General features: G+C 29.4%; 1 protein-coding gene across 1 annotated transcript; it reads right to left on the bottom strand.

Annotated features, from left to right (window-relative positions):
• Positions 1–838: 838 nt before the first annotated feature.
• LOC129968307 (uncharacterized) lies at positions 839–22,709 on the bottom strand. The gene is made up of 3 exons (XM_056082162.1): positions 22,233–22,709; positions 20,240–22,156; positions 839–883 (listed from the first exon to the last, which is right to left on the bottom strand). Exons 1-3 carry the CDS (start codon positions 22,707–22,709, stop codon positions 839–841), a joined length of 2,439 nt encoding a protein of 812 aa, XP_055938137.1.
• Positions 22,710–22,747: the final 38 nt, after the last annotated feature.

Below are 22,747 nucleotides of genomic sequence, written 5' to 3'. Positions count from 1 at the left end.
TTTTGTTTTGCTTCAGAGAATTTATATGATATTCATTATAGTAATTTCCCAAATATTTTTCTTTAAAAAAAATAATGATTTTGAAAAAAGAAATATATGATCCACAAAAGAAAAAAATATTATTTGCCAAAAATGTTGGAAATTTTTGTTTTTAAAGCAATTGGATACCTTAAAAAAGAATTGATATCTTCATAGATAAAATACCTTTTCCCTCTTCTGTAAGAATTATTTTATTAAATTTGAATGCATTTCATTTGAAACAAATTCTACAAATTCACATTAAAAATCCCAAAAATATTAATCTTGATAGCATTTTGAAATGAAATTATATTTCCCTTAGAAAATTTTAATAGCTAAACAACTTTCTTTTTTAATCTATTAACAAAAATGATGCTTTACATAATCATGCACTTTAGAAAGCAATACGGAGGAAAACAGACAGAGTGAATTAGTATGAACTTAAATAGACTTGGCACTGAACATTACATTCGTAGCATGAGATAGACTTTCTAATGAACTTCATAACAAGCATTTCATGCATCTTTGGAATGCACGCACAAATATGTATTAACTTGATGATATCATCTTAGATCAAATGTCTCTTATTAAAGGCATTGTCTAAACTACGACGAAACCCAATTAGGATTAATGATCAAGTTAGTAATTACATACGATTGACATCAAACACTGTGATGGATCTGGATGTGCGGGTTGCGGTACGAACTCGCAACGTTAGGGTTCATAGCCGAGTAACATAACCACTAGACAAAAGAGTACTCTCTTCTCCGGAAGTTGTTATCTGGCTTATAATGTTACCACTACATGGATGTTTACATTCCTATAATTGTGGAATGTTGATGATACGCTGTTGTTCATGAGCGAGCTGAAACAAAGAAATAATAGAAAAAATTTTCAAAAAATGCTTTTATTTCAAATATTATATTCATTAAGCTAAAACCATATATTCGACATGCTTTTATAGACCAGAGTATGATTTCTTTTTAATAATGCAATGTTTTTCATTGCAAACCATTTTCGATGATTAGGTATAGCATCTTATCCCTTCTAAAAGGCCTGGTGAATCTGTTGACCTCGGAGTCAGAGGACTCCAGATTCTATTCCCCGATTCTACTAAAGATCTGTTGTATATTCTGCCTTGGTGCATGCTAAATCTTTCATTTTGTATCAAACATTCTGCCCTTGGTGTGGTGTGTTATTTTGGAAGGAGCTCAAGTGTTTTCCTCATCCTTTGAAATGGGTTCAAAATTACAAGGTCCCTCCCAAAACAGCCTTTGAGTTTTTGTAAATATTTGATATTTCTTATTCCTTCTTACCCCTGCTGAAGGAGGTTTATTAATTTTCGCATTTACGCGTATGTATATTTTACCATATAAGTTACCATAAATTCTACACTTATGGTGTGTTCATAAATTTTTTTCTATATATTATTTTCATTCTTCTTAATATCTTGCTTATCTGGTTTTTCTATAGTATATTGTATGCGAAAAAAAATCAAAATCCGTTGGGTGTAGGATGAAAATTCCTACAGGTTCAATAATAATAAAGGCGCATTATACTGCACAAAAACAAGAAACATGAAGCGTACACAAAACAATAGTTATAAAAATGAAGAATATACAAACAGAAAATCTTATTAAAGAACCACAAGGGTACAAAGCCCTAAGAGAGATCTGGCTGGAAATCAGCTCTCCTAACTACTAGCTCTCGACTCCACTCTAATTTCTATACCTCTCGTAACAAGGAATTGAATGTTCCAGAGTTATATTTGTCATAAAGCTATCATTAATAGAACTATCCCCAAGATTCTAGAATATTCTAGGTTCTTCGTATTTTTACCAAATTCGTCGTTCAGTTTATAACCAATTCTTGAAATCTTTAATATGACATCCATTTAGGATCCATTATTATCTGCAAAATTCTTTTACTTAGCAGAAAATTGTGTAGAGAAGCAATATTAGAGTTTCATGACGATGCTATATATATATATATATATATATATATATATATATATATATATAAGCTATACCATTTCTCTGTATTATATTACGTAAATATTATTTACATTATTTTTCTTTTTTAAGGTCTTTTTATTTATATATTGTTCATTCATTTCTTTCCACTTTTGATTTATGGCTACTGATAATTTCTATCCTCTGACTCGTGTCAGATAATGCTAATGATGATGATGATAATAATAAACGTAACCCCATATGTACCATTTTATACCATCCTCCCCTTCATAACTCTTAATGTTTTTTGAATTCATTAGTTCAAAGCGCACCAAAATGACTACAAAACCAATTTATTGCTTCAAAACCTATTTAAGCTACTCTAAATTGCATCATGAATGCAGCCAGTACTTTTTGTGGTAAAAGTGAAATCTATCAGTCGGAACATTTGATGATCGTTTAAATCTTCTTAACTAATATGCTACTTTAATCTAATCGTAAAATCTATTTCTTATCCATCTTAAAACTACTTTGATATAAGAACAAAGCCATTTAAATCGAATTTTTGTTCCCTCCTAAACTTTCAAGATCATAAAATACCGACGAGAATAGCTAAAGAGACAGAAAGTTCTTTGTAGTTACATTTATTCATTGTGGAAAGAATATTAATATATTTTCATTTCTTCTGTGACTTTTTTTGCAGTAACTTAATCGATTCCTGGGAACTTTGCCGACAAATAGTTCGTGAACCGAAGCCCAAATATTCGTAGAAAATTTTCATGAGAACTTTATTCGTAGAATAAGAAAAGTATTGGCTGTATATAATAAAATGGATTTTAAAATTGTAATTCATATTCAATTACTTGGAAGCCTTAGAATAAATTTGAAAGAAGAAACAATTTCATTTTAGTCAGATACTTTCTTTAGCTTTTATTTCCCCTTTTGAGTAAAAAGGAAGTACATTTTTAAATTGTTAAGAATTATTTTTTATAAATTAACTGTCCGATTTCATTTCAAATGCATGGACATGGGTGAGTTTAAAAGTTGATTAAATGCAAAATACTCAACTTCGTTTAAGAGATAATAAACAAAATTTTAAAAAATATATATGAATTGAAACAATATTAGATTTTTTTTTTGAATTCACGCCTCAAAATCGGTACCTAAACAATTTGAACTTGAATCGTCAGTGAATTGAAACAATTTGAACTTGAATCGTCAGTGAATTGAAACAATTTGAACTTGAATCGTCAGTGAATTTAAACAATTTGAACTTGAATCGTCAGGGAATTTGAACAATTTGAACGTGAATCGTCAGTGAATATGAACCATTTGAACGTGAATCGTCAGTGAATATGAACAATTTGAACGTGAATCGTCAGTGAATATGAACAATTTGAACGTGAATCGTCAGTGAATATGAACAATTTGAACGTGAATCGTCAGTGAATATGAACAATTTGAACTTGAATCGTCAGTGAATATGAACAATTTGAACTTGAATCGCCAGCGAATATAAACAATTTGAACTTGAATCGCCAGCGAATATAAACAATTTGAACTTGAATCGCCAGCGAATATAAACAATTTGAACTTGAATCGCCAGCGAATATAAACAATTTGAACTTGAATCGCCAGCGAATATAAACAATTTGAACTTGAATCGCCAGCGAATATAAACAATTTGAACTTGAATCTCCAGCGACAATTGTGCATAGAGTCGCCGAGAGGTTTAAAGTCGCATAGCGAGCCGACAGCAAATCAGCTGGATTAGTCCAGCGAAGCGCAGATGTCGAGTGGTGCTCAAGCGATTGCGGAATTGAGCTTGTTTCTAATCCTGGAATTTAATGTAGAAGCAGCATCGAGTCGTGTGAGGAGTAGCCAGTAGTGTAGTAATGAGTCGGCAGTTGGATACAGCTAAAGCATAGAGACAGTGGTGAATTGCAGGCGTTTAGAGAAACCATAGAGAATAGATACGTAGATTCCTTCCTTCTGCTGAATTCTGTCTGGTCGCTTTGTGTGCTGTGGTTATTATTACTGCCGATTATTACTTGTGGTATATTGTTTATTGTAGTGTGCTGCTTGTGCATTGCGTTCGTACGTCTCGGATGTGTATTTGTCGTCTGTGTATTCATGTCTTCGTGTTTAATAAACGCCGTCGTTTGCTACTCTGGCCTGTTCATTGTGTTTCTTCATCGACTAACAAATCGGGAGAACCCCGAAACCATAACAATATATAACATGCAAGAATTTGATAGTTTAAATAGTGAGGACAGGAAATAAAAGTATTAATGATGCGGAAGAAAAAATGAAAAACAGAATAATTTCGAACTCAAAGTCTTTGTTGCGGCATAATTCTAATATTTTCGATCAAGAGTGACTCATTAGATGACATGAGTTTTAAGACATTTTTTTTTCTTTGCAAATTTTGAGAAAATGTAAACTGTTTAACAGATGCAAGATCAACCATCTTAGTCTCAAGTGATTCGGTGCTCTTTTTTCAAATGATATGTTGAAAAAAAAAAGACTAAATTTAGATCTCTTGATACTCTTATTTGGTTAGAAATTTCCTTCTGTCTGTTTTATAGCTAATTCTCAAACGCCCCAGCTGTCAATTTGGAATATCAAGAATCCAATCTTTCACCACTGATTGTTATTATCTGTTTTTTTCTTAAGGAATTCTCCTCTTAAATTTCTTTTCAGTGTTGGTTGTGCTCTTACAAAAGAAGAGATCCGCAAAGATATTTAAATGATCTTTTAGGATCTACCCAAAGTTGTGTGGAAAAATTTCATCAAAGATGTTATTTCTTATAAATTTTTGATGAGAAATAATATGAAGCAGTATATTTTTTGCCCTGTGAATAATTATTCATAACAATAAAGAGAAGGACATTTCGATGACATTTTAGACGCGAGTAACGATATTATTTGCTAATTATGTAAACTGTCATTTTTTTTCAAGCTGAAATGAAAAGAGAATGGAATTGTAAATAAAAAGAAACGCTACACATTGAGTTGTATGGCTTATCAAAATTATAACTGTGGTACCATTTTCAGCAACAACAAAAAAAAGTTGATTTTTCCATTTTGCATGTAATTACTGACTGTACATACGAATTTGAAAATAGTTTTATGACATATTAATAGCTCGGTGTATAGATATAATAAAAATATATAATGTGTTTTCTGGAACTCTTTTCTGGAATCTGGACATAGTAGTACCAAACATGGCACATATTTACTTCCGATGTTTGAAATGTGTAATTTTAAATTTTAACTGTAATTAAAATAATAAACTTTAATTAAAATTTCAATACATTAAAATTCAGCCAAAGTTTTAAAGTTTTCCTTAATAACTTCCCAAAACCTCACAGCACAAAAAGGATTTTCACATCATCTTAAAATACAAAAAAAAAAAAAATATTTTTCATGACTTTAAGTTCCTTATAATTGCTTTGCATTTTTAATTAATTTTAGAAAATATTTTAAGTTTATTTTATAATAATATATTTTACTGTTTAAATGAATATGAAATTGTTTTCATTGTTGCTATTAATTTTCATTTTATCTGTTTTTTTCAATCTTTGATAATTAAGATATGAAAATTCTGATTTTTCAAATTTCATGACAAGTATATTTTAGAATAAAGCATGCTTTTAAGAAGATTTTTAAAAACGTATTTGCAATCAAGGTTTACCTTTAAAATCAGACAATATGAAAAAAAAATTTAGAGTGTATACATTTTTAAACATGGAAATAACAATACGAAAATTTCTATTTTTCCCTTTGCCTGAAAATAGTTTCAATAATTAAAATCAATCCAACAAAGTAACTGGTTATTTCATCAAGCAATATATTATTTTAAGAGCTAAGTTAAGAGCTAAGCAAAGTGACACTACCAGCTCCTTCAGTAAGACGGGTGATTCTGATTAAGATAGATAGAATATCCTTTTTCGGAGACAGCGAAACAAAACAAGCCAGCAAAATAAATAAATAATGGCCATTTTGGTATTTCTTTAACATTTTTAGCTTTTTATAACTCATTTAATATCGTGATTCCTTTACTATGATAATACTTAAAATATTTTTTTGTAAAAATCATTTTAATTTATTAATTAAAGAAACGAATGGAATCATCCTCAGTCAACAAGGCTCATAAGTAATTTCTGATTTAGAAATTCGTAGATGCTAAAAATTATTTATATTTTTTATTAGTTTCGAGACATTAATTTAAACTGATGTATAAAAATAAAATTTGTTTAATGCTTCGATCTTAGTAATATTTTTTTTTCTTTGACACTCATTGATTTATAAATAATTCTGTAAAAATAACTTTTCATTTAAAAAATGTTAACTTAAATGTTTGATTATACCCTTATTCTATGTCAAAAATGCTTGCTTACAATTTTTATCATAGGTTTTCAAAAATTGCACTCCTCAGTCAACAAAGCTCATAAGTAATTCCTGATTTAGAAATTCGTAGATGCTAAAAATTATTTATTTTTTATTAGTTTCGAGACATTAATTTAAACTGATGTATAAAAATAAAATTTGTTTATTGCTTCGATCTTAGTAATTTTTTTTTCTTTGACACTCATTGATTTATAAATAATGCCGTAAAAATAACTTTTCATTTAAAAAAATGTTAACTTAAATGTTTGATTATACCCTTATTCCATGTCAAAAATGCTTGCTTACAATTTTGATCATAGGTTTTCAAAAATTGCACTCCTCAGTCAACAAAGCTCATAAGTAATTCCTGATTTAGAAATTCGTAGATGCTAAAAATTATTTATTTTTTATTAGTTTCGAGACATTAATTTAAACTGATGTATAAAAATAAAATTTGTTTATTGCTTCGATCTTAGTAATTTTTTTTTCTTTGACACTCATTGATTTATAAATAATGCCGTAAAAATAACTTTTCATTTAAAAAAATGTTAACTTAAATGTTTGATTATACCCTTATTCTATGTCAAAAATGCTTGCTTACAATTTTGATCATAGGTTTTCAAAAATTGCACTCCTCAGTCAACAAAGCTCATAAGTAATTCCTGATTTAGAAATTCGTAGATGCTAAAAATTATTTATTTTTTATTAGTTTCGAGACATTAATTTAAACTGATGTATAAAAATAAAATTTGTTTATTGCTTCGATCTTAGTAATTTTTTTTTTCTTTGACACTCATTGATTTATAAATAATGGCGTAAAAATAACTTTTCATTTAAAAAAATGTTAACTTAAATGTTTGATTATACCCTTATTCTATGTCAAAAATGCTTGCTTACAATTTTGATCATAGGTTTTCAAAAATTGCACTCCTCAGTCAACAAAGCTCATAAGTAATTCCTGATTTAGAAATTCGTAGATGCTAAAAATTATTTATTTTTTATTAGTTTCGAGACATTAATTTAAACTGATGTATAAAAATAAAATTTGTTTATTGCTTCGATCTTAGTAATTTTTTTTTCTTTGACACTCATTGATTTATAAATAATGCCGTAAAAATAACTTTTCATTTAAAAAAATGCTAACTTAAATGTTTGATTATACCCTTATTCTATGTCAAAAATGCTTGCTTACAATTTTGATCATAGGTTTGCACTCCACACCGCAATTAGTAAGCCAACTCCTTTAGTTTTTAATATCCACAATAATACAAATTGATGCAACAAGAATATCATCAAATTTATCCGTAATATCCGTATTCAAAGTATTTTATTCTGAAGTGGCATACTAGTATTTGTATAAAGTTGTTTTAAAAATTATGGTTTTCACTGGTCTGCCATTTCTTAAGTCATAATGTCTGTTAGCAAATCGAAAACGTTTCTGTAGTGTCATTTTCGCTATAGATAATTAAATAAACAACAAAATATTAAGCTACAGAGTTTTTAAATTTAAAAGAACATTTTGTAAAAATTAATATTAGTCTTAAGATTTTTTTGTGAATATCAGTTTAAATATTAGTTATTAAAGTTGTTTAATAGTAAAGTCAGAATCAAATATTAAATCACAATAAAAGCCTTTATTTTATTTCAATGACTTTTTATTAAATTAATATAAATGCAACTACAACGAATTAGGTAACATTGGCTCGAGAATTTACTAAAATACATTATTATTTTAATTTAAGTTAAAAAAATTAAAACATTGCCAAACAATGTATTTAATATCTTTTTTTTCAATTATCTATGACGCATACACAGTGTTATTTGCTTCCAAAGTTAGAATGATACATATCGCAAGTTCAATATTATTCATTTTTAAAGTTAAATTGCGCATATTGCAGAGCCAAATTTATTCGCATTTTTTTTGTGGTGAATGTCTTGCTTTACAAATGGACTCATTTTAATATCTAATAAAGCAAGATTAAAATATCGGACTTAACATTGCCCAGAGGCATCCGGTGAAAAATGAATGACCGATTCCACGGCAGCAAAGAAACCGGGGCGAAAAGTTGGAACGAAGACGTTTAGATCAATTCGAACGATTAGAAATATATTCCACTTCTTCTATTAAATAAAGTGACTATGTTGGCGGCGAAATTTTTTGAAAAACGTTCGAAAATAGTTCTATTTTTTAATTATTTACATAACCACTAAAAAATATCTATGGAATGAAAATATACTAGTAAAGTGGCAAACGTTTTTTGAAAAAATGTAGAAAAAGGTTTTTTTTTTTTTTTTTTTTTTTTTTTTTTTTACTAAAAAAAAGGTTTAAAGCAAAAATTTTCTAGTTAAGAGATTTATCAAATTATTTGCTTATAATTTTACAGATAGGTTAAGAAATATATTATCTAGTTACTGAGCTAAAAAAATTGCTGTATTTCTATTTATTCTTTAAATAGTTAGTTATAACTTTAAATAGTTATTCTTTGAATTTGAGTTTTACTGATAAATAATACGAAATTTTCAATTTTTTTTTCACATTGTGATGCTCCACAACAACTATAAAATATATTTTAATGATTAGATTGCTTATTCTCTAATTCAGGAACTGCAGGACATATAAAAAATTATTATACTAAATTTGAATAAACAATATGCATTCGATTTTAATTCATGAGATTTTTCGTAAATTCTATCTTATTCTAAATTTGAGAAAATAGCATTTAAAGATGCAAAATAGCATTTAAACGTAAGTAAATGGAAATATAAAATTCACCCTCCCCCCCAAATAAACTTAGAAACAAAATTCCAATGTTTTTACAGAGAAACCTTCCTAAATACTAAGAATATTAAATTAAAAAATAATTCGTAATTTTGTAAAAAATCGACTTTTTAACGTAATTGCCTATCTTAAATAATGAATGAGAAAATTTACCTTTTGAAAATATGCAATGACATCAGAGATATTACAAGTCTAACAAAATACAGAAACGCGATAAAATATCCATGAATAGAATCAATGTCTTCCTGCTTGCTGCGTACTGTGTTCCAACTGAAAGAAACTTTGCTGCCAACCAGTTTGACATGGGCATTCGCCAATTAATTTCCCAACCGAGATGTTCAACCCAAAACAGTGCAAAACTATCGTACCAGTCTTCGCTACATAAAAGATCAGAAAAATTCTCCATTATAAAACTCTCTACTCTAAAAAAATATTTTAAAACAAAACTGCATGGATCTTGGGTTCATTAAAATCCTTCACCCAACGTTAATGTTCGAAGTTTAATAATAGCAAATAAAAAATACTAGCGCGCTCTCCTATAACATAATTTTATCCCCCATTAAATTTAAATTTGCTCCTATCAGCATTTAATAGCTTCACATTTTGCTTTACTATCATCGTCTTAATTGTACCTTTTATCCAAATATTTATTTTTTATACCCCCTCTTCCCATTCCTAGCTCATCAAAATTCCGTTCGGCCAGGAAAAGAATTTGATAATGATTTGCTGGATATGACGTTAATGACCTTGCAGGATTAATGTCATGGTTTCGTTGCCATTTTTTAAAAAGAAAATGTGTACCACTTTCTGAAATAAGGATTGTACTAGTGATTACCTTTTTTTTTAATTCTAAGAGTACATGATTCGATTGAAAGTAAGCAAGCTGAAAATAAATGAATAAAATATTTAGGGTTAAGATGGTTAAAGCACATTTTTATTTTTCACTAGTCTATTCGATATTTTGTTGCGAGTCGGTACAGCATTTCGTATATATTTAATATTAGTATATTATACGAATATATGTGCAGTTTAAAAGTTTATATTTATAAACAATTATTAATCAAATTTAAGATAATGTACGTTAGACGATTTAAAAAAATATTCCTTTTAAAATTTACAATCGATTTTGGAACAAAAAAAGATTATAAATCATTTTTCCTTTTCAGCTTTTTTGAAATAAATATAATATTGTGAAGAAAAGAGGAAATAAGTATCTTATTATAAGCCAGGGAACATCTTATGAATTTCAGTTAAATTCTTGAAAGTGTGAGTGTTATTTCTGTTTCTTTTCTACAAATATTTATAGATATCGAAAAACAGTGAACATAAAATAGAAACACTTAAGCAATTATGTTGAAATTTTTCATTTTTGTTTGAATATATTCGAAGCAGTAATAACTGAGTGTATAAATATGACTTCAGGTTTTCTAAGTTTAAAAGAATAATACCTGTATGTTATAAAACTTCATTTCAATATAAAAAATCAAGATAACTTTATTTAAATTTATTCGAAATATTCCCTTGCAGAAACTACATTTGTTCATAGTTCTTTCAACAAAAGAAATCCGCAAAGCAAAAGGTCTGGTCAATTAAATGCAGTCCAATTTTAAAGACTGTTCCTGGTATATTCGATAGAATTGTACATCACTCTAGAAAAGACTTTATTCACGGAGAGATACAAATAATGGTCTGAAGGATCAACATCTAGTGAATGCGATGGTTTGGACCGAAATGATTCTAAAAATACTTTCATTGACCTGACAGAATGTGGGTAAGTATTACTGATGTTAGTAAATTGTCTTGCCATATATTTTGTCAGATTATGCATATGTTTCCTCCAATGCTTCATTCAAATTGTTCAACGGTTGCTTGCATTTTTGATGGTTTCAAATGGAAATGCTTTCAAATATTCAACTGGAATGCTTTATGATTCGGTGATTTTGCTTCATGTGCATTAAATTCACAAATTTTAAACCGTCGAAATTAATTTTTGTGAAATGTACTGCATGGAGAAAATTTATCATAAGTGTCTAATAGCAACAGAAGTGTTTTGCTGCGATTTTCCATCCTGAAATAATGATAACTTTCTGCAAATTCTGCTTATTTGGCAAAAAAATCGACATGTTTTCTAAGTTAAAAATATTGTTTTTAAATATGAACCAGAGGTTACAAATTAATTTTTAAAAATTCTTGTTAAACCTTTCATATGCATCTTTCTCATACTTTGCTCTACAACCACAATCTATTATGAAAGAGAGGATACAGGAGCCTATTCATGCACCCAATACTTAACCTCTGAACGAAATCGCTATCCATTTCATGTTAGAGTATTATTAATAAGTATATTTTAATAAACTTTACAGTGTTTAAGTCCAACTAAATTTTACGTCAGCTTTAACAGAATCTGCATTTTGCTGAAATTTATGTATGTGCATAATTCTGCAGAAGTCTCGTTTTCCAGTTAGTGAAAATACCATCAAGTTAGTAAGATTTGATAATTTGAGAATGTTGGGATAATTTATGATGTGCTTTGGAAGAAACCTTTGAGTCAAAATTTATAAATAATCCTCTAATTTTATTGATATAAATTAGTGTTAATCTAAACGAAAAACATACCTAGAATTTGGTATACCTGGAATACCATACCCTGTCTGATATGAATACAAAAAAAAAACCATTTTGTCTGATATAGATAGAAACATTTTTTTTTGTCTGGTATCAATGCGAAAAAAATTCTGTCTGGTATCAATACGAAAAAAATTCTGTCTGGTATCAATACGAAAAAAATTCTGTCTGGTATCAATACGAAAAAAATTCTGTCTGGTATCAATACGAAAAAAATTCTATCTGGTATAAAAAATTGTCTAGTATAAATATAAAAGAAATTCTTTCTGGTATAAAAAATTGTCTAGTATAAATATAAAAGAAATTCTATCTGGTATAAAAAATTGTCTAGTATAAATATAAAAGAAATTATTTCTGGTATAAAAAATTGTCTAGTATAAATATAAAAGAAATTATTTCTGGTATAAAAAATTGTCTAGTATAAATATAAAAGAAATTATTTCTGGTATAAAAAATTATGTCTAGTATAAATATAAAAGAAATTATTTCTGGTATAAAAAATTATGTCTAGTATAAATATAAAAGAAATTATTTCTGGTATAAAAAATTATGTCTAGTATAAATATAAAAGAAATTATTTCTGGTATAAAAAGTATGTCTAGTATAAATATAAAAGAAATTATTTCTGGTATAAAAAATTATGTCTAGTATAAATATAAAAGAAATTATTTCTGGTATAAAAAATTATGTCTAGTATAAATATAAAAGAAATTATTTCTGGTATAAAAAATTATGTCTAGTATAAATATAAAAGAAATTATTTCTGGTATAAAAAATTATGTCTATTATAAATATAAAAGAAATTATTTCTGGTATAAAAAATTATGTCTAGTATAAATATGAAAGAAATTATTTCAGGTATAAAAAATTATGTCTAGTATGAATATGAAAGAAATTATGTCTAGTATGAATATGAAAGAAAATGTGTCTAGCATAAACACGAAAGAAAATGTGTCTAGCATAAACACGAAAGAAAATGTGTCTAGCATAAACACGAAAGAAAATGTGTCTAGCATAAACACGAAAGAAAATGTGTCTAGCATATGTACGAAAGAAAATGTGTCTAGCATATGTACGAAAGAAAATGTGTCTAGCATAAGTACGAAAGAAAATGTGTCTAGCATAAACACGAAAGTAAATGTGTCTAGCATAAACACGAAAGAAAATGTGTCTAGCATAAACACGAAAGAAAATGTGTCTAGCATAAACACGAAAGAAAATGTGTCTAGCATAAACACGAAAGAAAATGTGTCTAGCATAAACACGAAAGAAATTATTTGTGGTATAAATATAAAAAAAAGTTTGTGTAACTATAAATATAAAAAAAGTGTGTGTAACTATAAATATAAAAAAAAGTGTATGTAACTATAAATATAAAAAAAAGTGTATGTAACTATAAATATAAAAAAAAGTGTATGTAACTATAAATATAAAAAAAGTGTGTGTAATTATAAATATAAAAAAAGTGTGTGTAATTATAAATATAAAAAAAGTGTGTGTAATTATAAATATAAAAAAAGTGTGTGTAATTATAAATAAGAAAAAAAAAGAAGTCCTTTATAAATAAGAAAGAAATTGCTGATTAGTATAAATAATAAATAGTTTTAAAGAATTATTTCAATGTATGCTAGATTTTTTCATGGACTTTTCGTGCAATATTTAGAAAGAGAAAATTCCCCCAATTAATGCAATCTTAAAAAGAAATATTTTACATGCATAGTCTTTCTATATAAAAATAATTTCGATTTTTCTTTTTGCATAAAATAAAATGATACATTTTATTATTTTCTTAATTTGTGTAAGAAAAATAATTATGGCGAATACGTTGAAAAGTGATGTAATAATTATATTTTTATTTTAATTTGTGTAGCTTTATGCTATAGAATAGTTGGTATGGTTTGCTCACATGTTTGAAATATAACGGTCTCAGTAATAATTTCTTAAAAAATTTTTAACTAATCAAAATATTAGTAGAATATTAAAATTTGGTTAAATTAAGATTGAATATTGAATTAATACTATGCAATTAGTTTTTGAAAAAACCTTTTTTGATAATGTTATAATATTAATAAAATTACCCATAAATATGCTAAAATATATTTTATACATATTAACAAAATTAATATTTAATTGAAATTGCCGAGCATAAATACGGTTAAAGATAAATTGAGAAAGTATTTATTTACGTAGAAATAATCTCAGAAATTGCACTTTAATACTAAATATTACAGCATGATGTTGAATTGTATAAAAATATAATATTGTAAAACAGTTTTGATTTTCAAAATAAACACATTTTTAATAATAATCCCTTATTATTTATAATAAATTATTTTAGTTCATTTCTATTTTATTTACATTCATATTAAGCTTGATTTATTATAACATTTGAATTCTTCATATATAAATCCTTAAAAAAAGACAGAAGAAGAAAGAAAAGTTAGACAAACATCATTTAAATTTTAAACAAATAACACTTCAAAGTGAGTAAATAAATAGGAAAAAAAATGTTACTTTTAACTTTTCTAATTTTGGGAGAGTGAACCAGAAAATTCGAAATAAAACAAAACAAAAATATATATATATATATCTGCCATTCTAAATTAAACTTCACTTTAGCTGCGAAGAATCATTTCCACCAAATAAATACTAGATTTTATCTTTTTTTCAAAATAACGAATTCCAAGTGAATCTCAGCAACGATAAGAATTGCTTCGATCCGATTTTCTGAGAAGAACAATATTCCAGGAACATTTCAAAGAAAATTTGTTGGACCAATTACAAGATCAGAGAAGAAATAAGAATGTAAAATAAAAAGAAAGTTGAAGTTAAAACTACTGGATGTTCAGTAGAAATCTTTTTTTGTATTTATCGGAATTTTCGTTTAAAATGTAATCTGAAATTTCGAAGGATGTTTGAGAGTTTCGGACATGCTTGTGGCAATACTTCTAAAGAGCTTACTTTAGAGCGCTGCAGATTAAAAAGGCTTTAAAGTTTACTTTTAAGTTTCGAAAGCTTTTAGTCGATATGTTTCTTTAGTTCACCTGCTTAAAAACTATTAATAAATACATTTTAGGGAAGATATAAAATTGAAAGTACATAATGATTGAAAGACGAACTCTTATGACTCATCAGATGAATCATTCGATTTCATTCTCGAATATAGTTGTTTTAGAAATATCAGAAAAAGATTGAATCAAAATAAAATTTATTGATTTTTTATGCTATATTACAGACGATCATCGCCTATTTTTTTTAACGGTTTTAATACTATATAAATCAACTTGAAATTAAATGTTCTTTCTCATTTTCCTTCGAATTAAACGTTTCAAATCGTTCTTTTGAAATTTTAATTTTTACTATACTCTGCATAAAAATTATATATACACAAAATCTATAGTACAAATTATATCCATATTTGTGGGAGCCAGTTGATTCGCCGGATATGTTTGCTAAATATGTAGATGGTGTAAAGATTATATGAATTATTTTAAAATTTTATTTATTAATAAAATCCAATGAACATTTAGCTTAAATTTGTGTACATTTGTTTTCCCATTGAATCAAATAACAGAAACATTGTGTTTTACTATAAAGTTTTATATTATAAGGAACATTTTCTGAAATTTTAATTCTAATCAAAACTTATAAAATCCGTCCAATTCTAGTAAAACAAGCATTTCTTGGAAACTTCAACTTTACATAGAAAGATTTCGTAAATGAAGTTAAATAAAAACTATAAAAGATAGCTATATAAAATAATAGTAGTAATATAAAAAAATTAAGAGTTAAAAAAACTATTACAAATTAAATTATTAATTAATTTATACTCATTAAATATTCTTAATTTCATTGAGAAAAATAACATATTAGAATAATAATTCTACCATCTAGTTGACTAAAATAATATTTCACTGTATCCTTCAATACTAAAATTTTAAAATTCAACTTTTAACCAACCCTCTGTAGGGTCGTGGGAGATATGCTTCCCACAAAATTCATCTATCTTTGTATGAAGTTATATTATTTGGCATAAGTTATGACAAATTTTTCAGTGACATAGAAACTTAGATAGTTCATTATCTCATACAAAATGTTGTGTTTTGATTTGTTGCTCAATGGTCAATTAACCAAATTAATTACTTAATCAAATTAAATTTATCTAATAAGCTAAAGGAATCACTTTTTTAAACTACTTTCAGTCCTAAATATATTTCAATATGCCATGACTAAAAAAAAATTGCCTTTTAAAGGGTTAAATAAAAAAAAAATCTCTGAACTATAAAAATATTTGCAACTCAAGTTATAAGATATTTGTGGACAAATAAATCGCGAATCGTTGATAAATTTTATTTTATGTAGCATAAATTTATTTAGTTCCACTATTCGCGGCGATATCTCACTAAAATGAAACTAGGTTTCCGGAAAGCGTAACTTAAAGCCAATAATCCGCGAATCCAGATTTTGGGAGACGTTGGAAGCATTTCACCCTCACTGGAAAAATTTCTGTAGAACCTATTGGACTTCGGAGGGTGTAAAACGTGGTCCCGCTCCGCTGGGTTACTTTGTGGACATGTTTATCCACTTTTGTATGGATAACACACAATAGATGGCGCCAACAAATATACGGATCATCGTTTTTGTTTCCTGTTCTGCTATGGGATTTGCCATTTCTATTGAGTTTCAGGGGGTCATCTACTAAATTAAAAAAATAGTTAGGCCTAAATCAAGACAAATGGTTCTTTTATCCAAAAATTAAGATTCGACTTTTCTTGGCTCTTTAAATGCCTTCACAAGTTTATTCATTCTCTAATGCCGAAATTTCCAAGATGAATTACACAGTCAGGCATTGGATTTGAGATTTGCCACTCCTATTGAATTTCAGGGGGGGTCAGCTACTAAATTAGTACAATTGAACTGCGATATAAGCCTAACTCAAGACCGAAAAAGGTTCTTTTATCTAAAATCTACTGCCACAGGGGAGCACCTAATATGAGGATGAGAATTTGCACATGCCTTTATGTCTTAATTTAGCACCATACTGGAAGCATATTTTCCTGTATGGTGGTTGGTTTTCACCACCGCGTAGGTACAGAAATATTGAGGGAGGATCGGCTACATCTAAAGGGAACTTCTAAAGGGTACTTCTTCGGCGTACTTCTAAAGGGAAGGGTTGTGCCGTGGTCGGTCATGGCTCTTAGGACAATCTTAGCTCCCGCTAATACTGTCGCAGTGGTCCGGTCATTCAAATTGAATCCGAATGTCTTTAATTTCGTAGGGCAGAGAAGCCTTGCATGGTTATCTACAAACTATTAAGATTCAAATTTTCTTGCCTCTTTGATGCTGTCACCAGATTATACAATCTCTAACGCAGAAGTGCCTAAGATATATTACGCAGCTAGGCATTGAATTTGGGATCTTATTCACTCCTGCCTCTCCTATTGAATTTCAGGGGTTCATCTGCTAAATCAGTAAAATTGAAATGCGATATAAGCCTAACTCAAGGCAATACGTTCTTTTATCCAAAAATTATAAGATTCAACTTTTCTAGGCTCTTTTGATGCCGTCATAACATTATTAAATCTTTTACACAAAATTTACTCAAGATGTATTACGCATTCAGGCATTGGGTGTGCGTAATAAAAGTCTTTATTTCTGCATTACATTCGATATAAAATTCGACTTCACATATTTGTGTTGTTGTGATTCATCTACAGTTTGCTGCTTCTGGGAGTTGAGATGTAAAAAAAAGGTGTATTTGTAAAATGATTAAAAGTAGATGGAAGCAAACATCTGAATGAAAATATAGATAATTTTTATCTTGAATTTATTCAAGATTCCCCATTAATTTTTTTCTTGATTTCTGCAATTTGAATTAATTGTTTTAAGATAAAATGTTTTGTATCTTAAGTACCATTGACACCCAAATTTTTTTATAGAGTCAGTTTTAAGCATTCTAAAAGAATATTTCGAATCTCTCTTTCTCACCAAATTGATAATGGTTCGACATTTTTCATATATCATGACCCGAATTCAGCAATTCTGGAAACTTATTGTGTATTATTTGAGAAATGATAAAAAAAGACACATATTTATCTCTTACTTTGTCCAAGCTGAAAAAGAATTTAGATATTTTCAATGATCTCTGCTTTTCTCTCAAATTTTCCCATTATTAATTTTAATTTAAAATTGCATCGCAAATCAGTATTTTTCTCAAAACTCTTAATCGTATTGAAAGTTAAAGGTTTAATTATAATTAATTATCACATTGAATTATTGCATTAATTACTGCATTGAATAAAGAAATAATTATTGCATTAATAATTTTTCCTATCTGTGTTTACAAATTAAATAAAAGTTGCATCTTCTATACCGATAACCCATTAGCATTTCACTGTCTTCAAATTCCATAGTTGTCAAATCATTCTGAAGGTAGTTTTAATTTTCTTTTCTATTACGAAAATGAATTGCGCAGTGAGTGGAACTGTTAAATGTGGAAGGGCAGTAATTGGGAGCCATATAATTAGTTAGAATAACAGGGAAGTTCTTCTCTTATATGGTTTTAAATTACCTGAAGTGTTCCCAAAATTTTCTAGAATTCTCTCTAATAAGCGTTGCAAGCTAGAGAATGACTTGCATAGCACTAGCATACAACAGTTACGAAATATTAACTTTTCTCATGAGCGTTACTAAATCTATGGTGTTTTCTTGGCGACTTTTTTGGCGAGTAATCCCTGGCATGATATTAATACTATCCGATAATCGAATTTCGTCTTCAGACATGTTTTTCTCAGTCGATTAAAACAAAGATTTGATACAAAATTGCACTTGGCGTCGCAAAATACCATGCCTAATGCGCTATAATGAAGTCGTTGTGTTTTTGAATTATCCCTTTTACATGTTTCTGAAAGTATACGCCAATAGACAGTCAACTCGTTGTTGATTTTGGCACGAAATTTCAAGTTATCAACAATAACGTTGTTAAATCTATGTACCAAATCTTATCTATTTAGCTGTCTACATTTTGCAGTTATCGTGTTACCTTATATTCGATCAATCGGGGCAGATGGATTTCTTCTGAACAGATTTTACTCAAAATTAGTCATTTACAATTTTTGTCTAAAAATTGCTTACCCATTTCAACCGTTTATCTCAAATCCTTTTTGAGGTATCTTTGTCGCAAATAGACAAACGGATATTTTCCGAAAACGTGTTTTTTGTAGGCAGAAAGGTCTAAAACGCGAAGAATTATCAAAATCTTGAATCTCGAATTTTTTTGACGATTCCTGTGTTTACGAGAAAGAAAAAAAAATGGCAGAACACTCTCTTGCTTTTTTAATAAAGGCACCATGATAATTAAAAATCTAGTATTTCGTTTAGCCTTAATGTTTCAAATTTCTCTCTCAGAACTAGAATTTTTAAATAGAATTTTATTTTCTTATTTTGCCTTTGAAAATTTTCATATTCCTAATATAACTGCGAAATAAGCATTGCATTTGGAATAAGCATTTCATTTTTATGATCTCAAATAAAATCAGGAGACTGCCTATTATTTAAATAATTCATTATTTTTTAAACATAAAATATGTTTTCAGCGCTCCTAAATATAGATGCTTTAATACATTCATAGCCAATTTTCGTAAGAAAATTCCTAATGATCGATTACTTAGTAAACATATTCCCCTAGTAATTCCCTTCAAAGATAAATGTCGTAGAACAACAAATTTTATGAATCAATAATATTTTGTTTCTAGAATTTTCGAAATAACCCGTCACCAACACCAAACGAAAACAAAAGGAAAAGGACTGACAAATTTTAATAATGCTGTCCTATGTTCAACTGAACATCAACAAATACCGGTTCACTGTGAGTCTTCACGCATTAGTTGCTCGGAAATAATGGATAGGAGAATGGCAACATCATCGTTCTTATAATAATCCGGGATTCTTTTCCTACGTCATTAAGACTCAGAACTCGGAAGAACCGAACGGAGATTTATTCTAGATACGAGAGGGATTTTCGTTCGATAATACTCTTGTAAAGAACTGTACCATTGTGATCAAAATTCTGGAAATAATCCTTTTTACCAAAATTGGGATATCATTTAAAGTTTTTATAGGAGAAGACATTTTTTAAAGGACTGATTTCTTATGTATGAAAATAAATTGCATTTTATGAAAGTTATAAATAGTTATTATTTACAAATAAAAATTATTTTATTGGCAATTAATCTGTTCTAAAACTTATAATAGCACAACGGAAAAGCAATGAAGTCAATTTTTCTTAAAAATAAGTAAATTTTGATTGTTAAAGAAGATAACCTATTAAAGACGACGGCGTTAGTAAAGCATACATTTATTCTTCACAACAAGTAGACGTACAAGCATATAAGTAATTTTAGAATAACAATAAAACAAGGTGATGCCACTCAAGCTAAAGTAATTATACAAAATTGTTTGCTTGCTTGCTTGCCGCAACATCCTCCCCACCCTGGTCAACCTCCAGAGGTATGACCAGTTGAATTGGACGGGTAATCTCCTTTCCTTTGACACGAAGGATGCAGGTTCGAATTCTTCCGTCCCGGCCATCGATTAATTTCACCACGAGAGCTTTCTTCCACATTTGTCGTGGTCGCAGATCTTCTTGTAATAAGACCAAGTCTCCTACTCGTACTCGTGGTGTTTCCTTTACATTTCGTACTTGATGAAATGTGCGTAACTCCAAAAGATATTCTTTGGACCATCTTTTCCAAAATGTATCCAGTAAGTCTTGCTGTTTCCGGTAAATATTTGTGAGCTTATCATTTCTTGACTCAGGTCCGGATGGAACAATGGTCAACTTTCGACCAGTTAGGAAATGAGCTGGGGTCAAAGCTTCCTCTGTATCATTTTCACCAAGCTCATAAATCAAGGGTCTACTGTTGAGTGAGGCTTCTATTCCCACTAATACCGTAGTTAAGGCTTCCTCATCTAGTAATGAGCGACCAAGGGATTTTCGAAGGCATCGTTTGGTTAGACCTATTAGTCGCTCCCACCATCCTCCCCACCAAGCTGCTCGTGGTGCAATAAACTTCCACTTTATACCATTGTGAGCATAGAATTGCTGCACTTTCGTTGAAGTCAATGTATTCCATAGGAAAATGAGTTCTTTGTTTGTGGCATGGAAGGTAGTGGCGTTGTCACTATATATAGTATGTGGAAGTCCTCTTCTACTGACAAATCGTTGCAAGGCCAAAAGAAACTTGTCTACAGAAAGGTCAGAAACAAGTTCGATATGCAAGGCTCTAGTAGTAGAACATGTAAATAGCGTAATGTAAGCTGTATTTGAAGGTTTAAAGGTCTTAATATAAACTGGGCCTGCAAAGTCTATTCCAGTAGTATCGAAAGGCATACAAGGAGTAAGTCGGTCAGCTGGAAGAGGGGCTTCTATTTCATTAGAACTTAAAGCATGAGACAGTTTGCACGGTAAACAGGTTTTAATCACTCGCTTGATGGCTTGACGACCACGGAGTATCCAAAACTCGGAGCGTAATTCTGAAAGGACTACACGAACACCCAAATGATGTAGACGAATGTGCGTGTGTCTAATCAACAAGTGCACAAAATAATGAGATCCCTCCAGTAGTATTGGGTGTCTTTGTTCAACTGATATTCGTGCGAATTGTAGCCTACCACCAAGTCGTAAAATGTTATCTTTTAGAAATGGGCGAAACCGAGAAATTTTTGAGGATTTAGGTAAGGAACGATTATACTCTAGTGCGTTGATTTCTACAGAAAAACTCTGTTTCTGTACAACTGAAATCCAATAGTTTCTTGCCTTATTCAGCTCATCAGCCGTCAATTCTGAAGTAAAATGTTGTCGACCTTTACAGTTGTTCAGAAAACGATAAATCCAAGCTGTAATTCTCAAGAGTTTTGTGTATGAACTGAAGCGAGATATATCGATTAAAGTTTGGATAGTCGATGTACACAATGTTTGGTTCTTTACTTGACGAGCTTCTATATCCATTAATATTTTTTCTTCATTTGTCAAAATGCTTTGGACTGGCCAGGCGCCTGAAATTTGTGCTAACCAACTTGGGCCGTTCCACCAAGTTTCTAGATATGGTAATTCTGCTGGGAATACACCACGGGAGAGATGATCTGCTGGGTTCTGTGTGCCTGGGCAATGTCGCCACTGCGCTGGAAAAGTGTATTGAAGAATTTCAGTGACTCGGTTACATACGAATGTTTTCCATCGATTAGGATCATTTCTTATCCAACTTAATACAACAGTTGAATCACTCCAAAGTGTTGATGTTTGATTTTCTAAACCAGTTTCTTTGCAAAAATAGTGAAGTAAACGAGCTCCTAGTAAGGCTGCCAAAAGTTCTAACCGTGGAAGTGTCACCTTCTTAAGTGGAGAAAGTCTATTGCGACTGCAAACTAGGCGAACCTTTCTTGTTTAAGGATGATATTTCAGATACCCATCTGTTAAAGCTTGCGGCAATGCCTGGAGGAAGAATTTCGTCCCATTGAACTCCCATGAGCCACGTGGTTTGAAAAAGAATTTTTCCAACTACTATTGCTGGTGCACAGAGGCCTAAAGGATCATACAACTTTGATACAATTTTAAGAAGTAAACGTTTTGTTGCAGGAACAGCAAACTGATAAACACTTTCGTTTATATCTGTATGAAACACGTCTTCTTTGGTATTCCAGTTAATTCCCAATACTTGCGTATTGCATTTGAAGATGATATCCTTTAGTTCCCAAATAGCCTGTAGGTTCTTGGAGTTTGTACTCCATTTAGCCAAAGGTAAACTTATCTGTGTCATTAAATCTTGCATTTCTTGGTAAAGAATTGTTGCTTGTTCAGCAGTATCCACTCCCATAACAAAGTCGTCCATGAAAATATTATTCTCCAGGTGTTTAGCTGCAGTAGGGTAGGAATCACAGTGCATATTAGCTAATTCACGAAGAGTGGCAGAAAGCAAAAAAG

Source organism: Argiope bruennichi, chromosome 5 (genome assembly GCF_947563725.1).
Source record: "Argiope bruennichi chromosome 5, qqArgBrue1.1, whole genome shotgun sequence".
Lineage (NCBI taxonomy): Eukaryota > Metazoa > Arthropoda > Arachnida > Araneae > Araneidae > Argiope > Argiope bruennichi.
This window is presented reverse-complemented; position numbering and strand designations above follow the sequence as displayed.

Coding starts and splice junctions, on each gene's coding strand:
- LOC129968307 (XM_056082162.1), bottom strand. CDS start 22,709: ATGCACTGTGATTCCTACCCTACTGCAGCTAAACACCTGGAGAATAAT. Junction 22,157..22,232: donor CCGCAAGCTTTAACAGATGG/GTATCTGAAATA, acceptor CCACTTAAGAAG/GTGACACTTCCACGGTTAGA. Junction 884..20,239: donor AGGGTGGGGAGGATGTTGCG/GCAAGCAAGCAA, acceptor TCTTTGTTTCAG/CTCGCTCATGAACAACAGCG.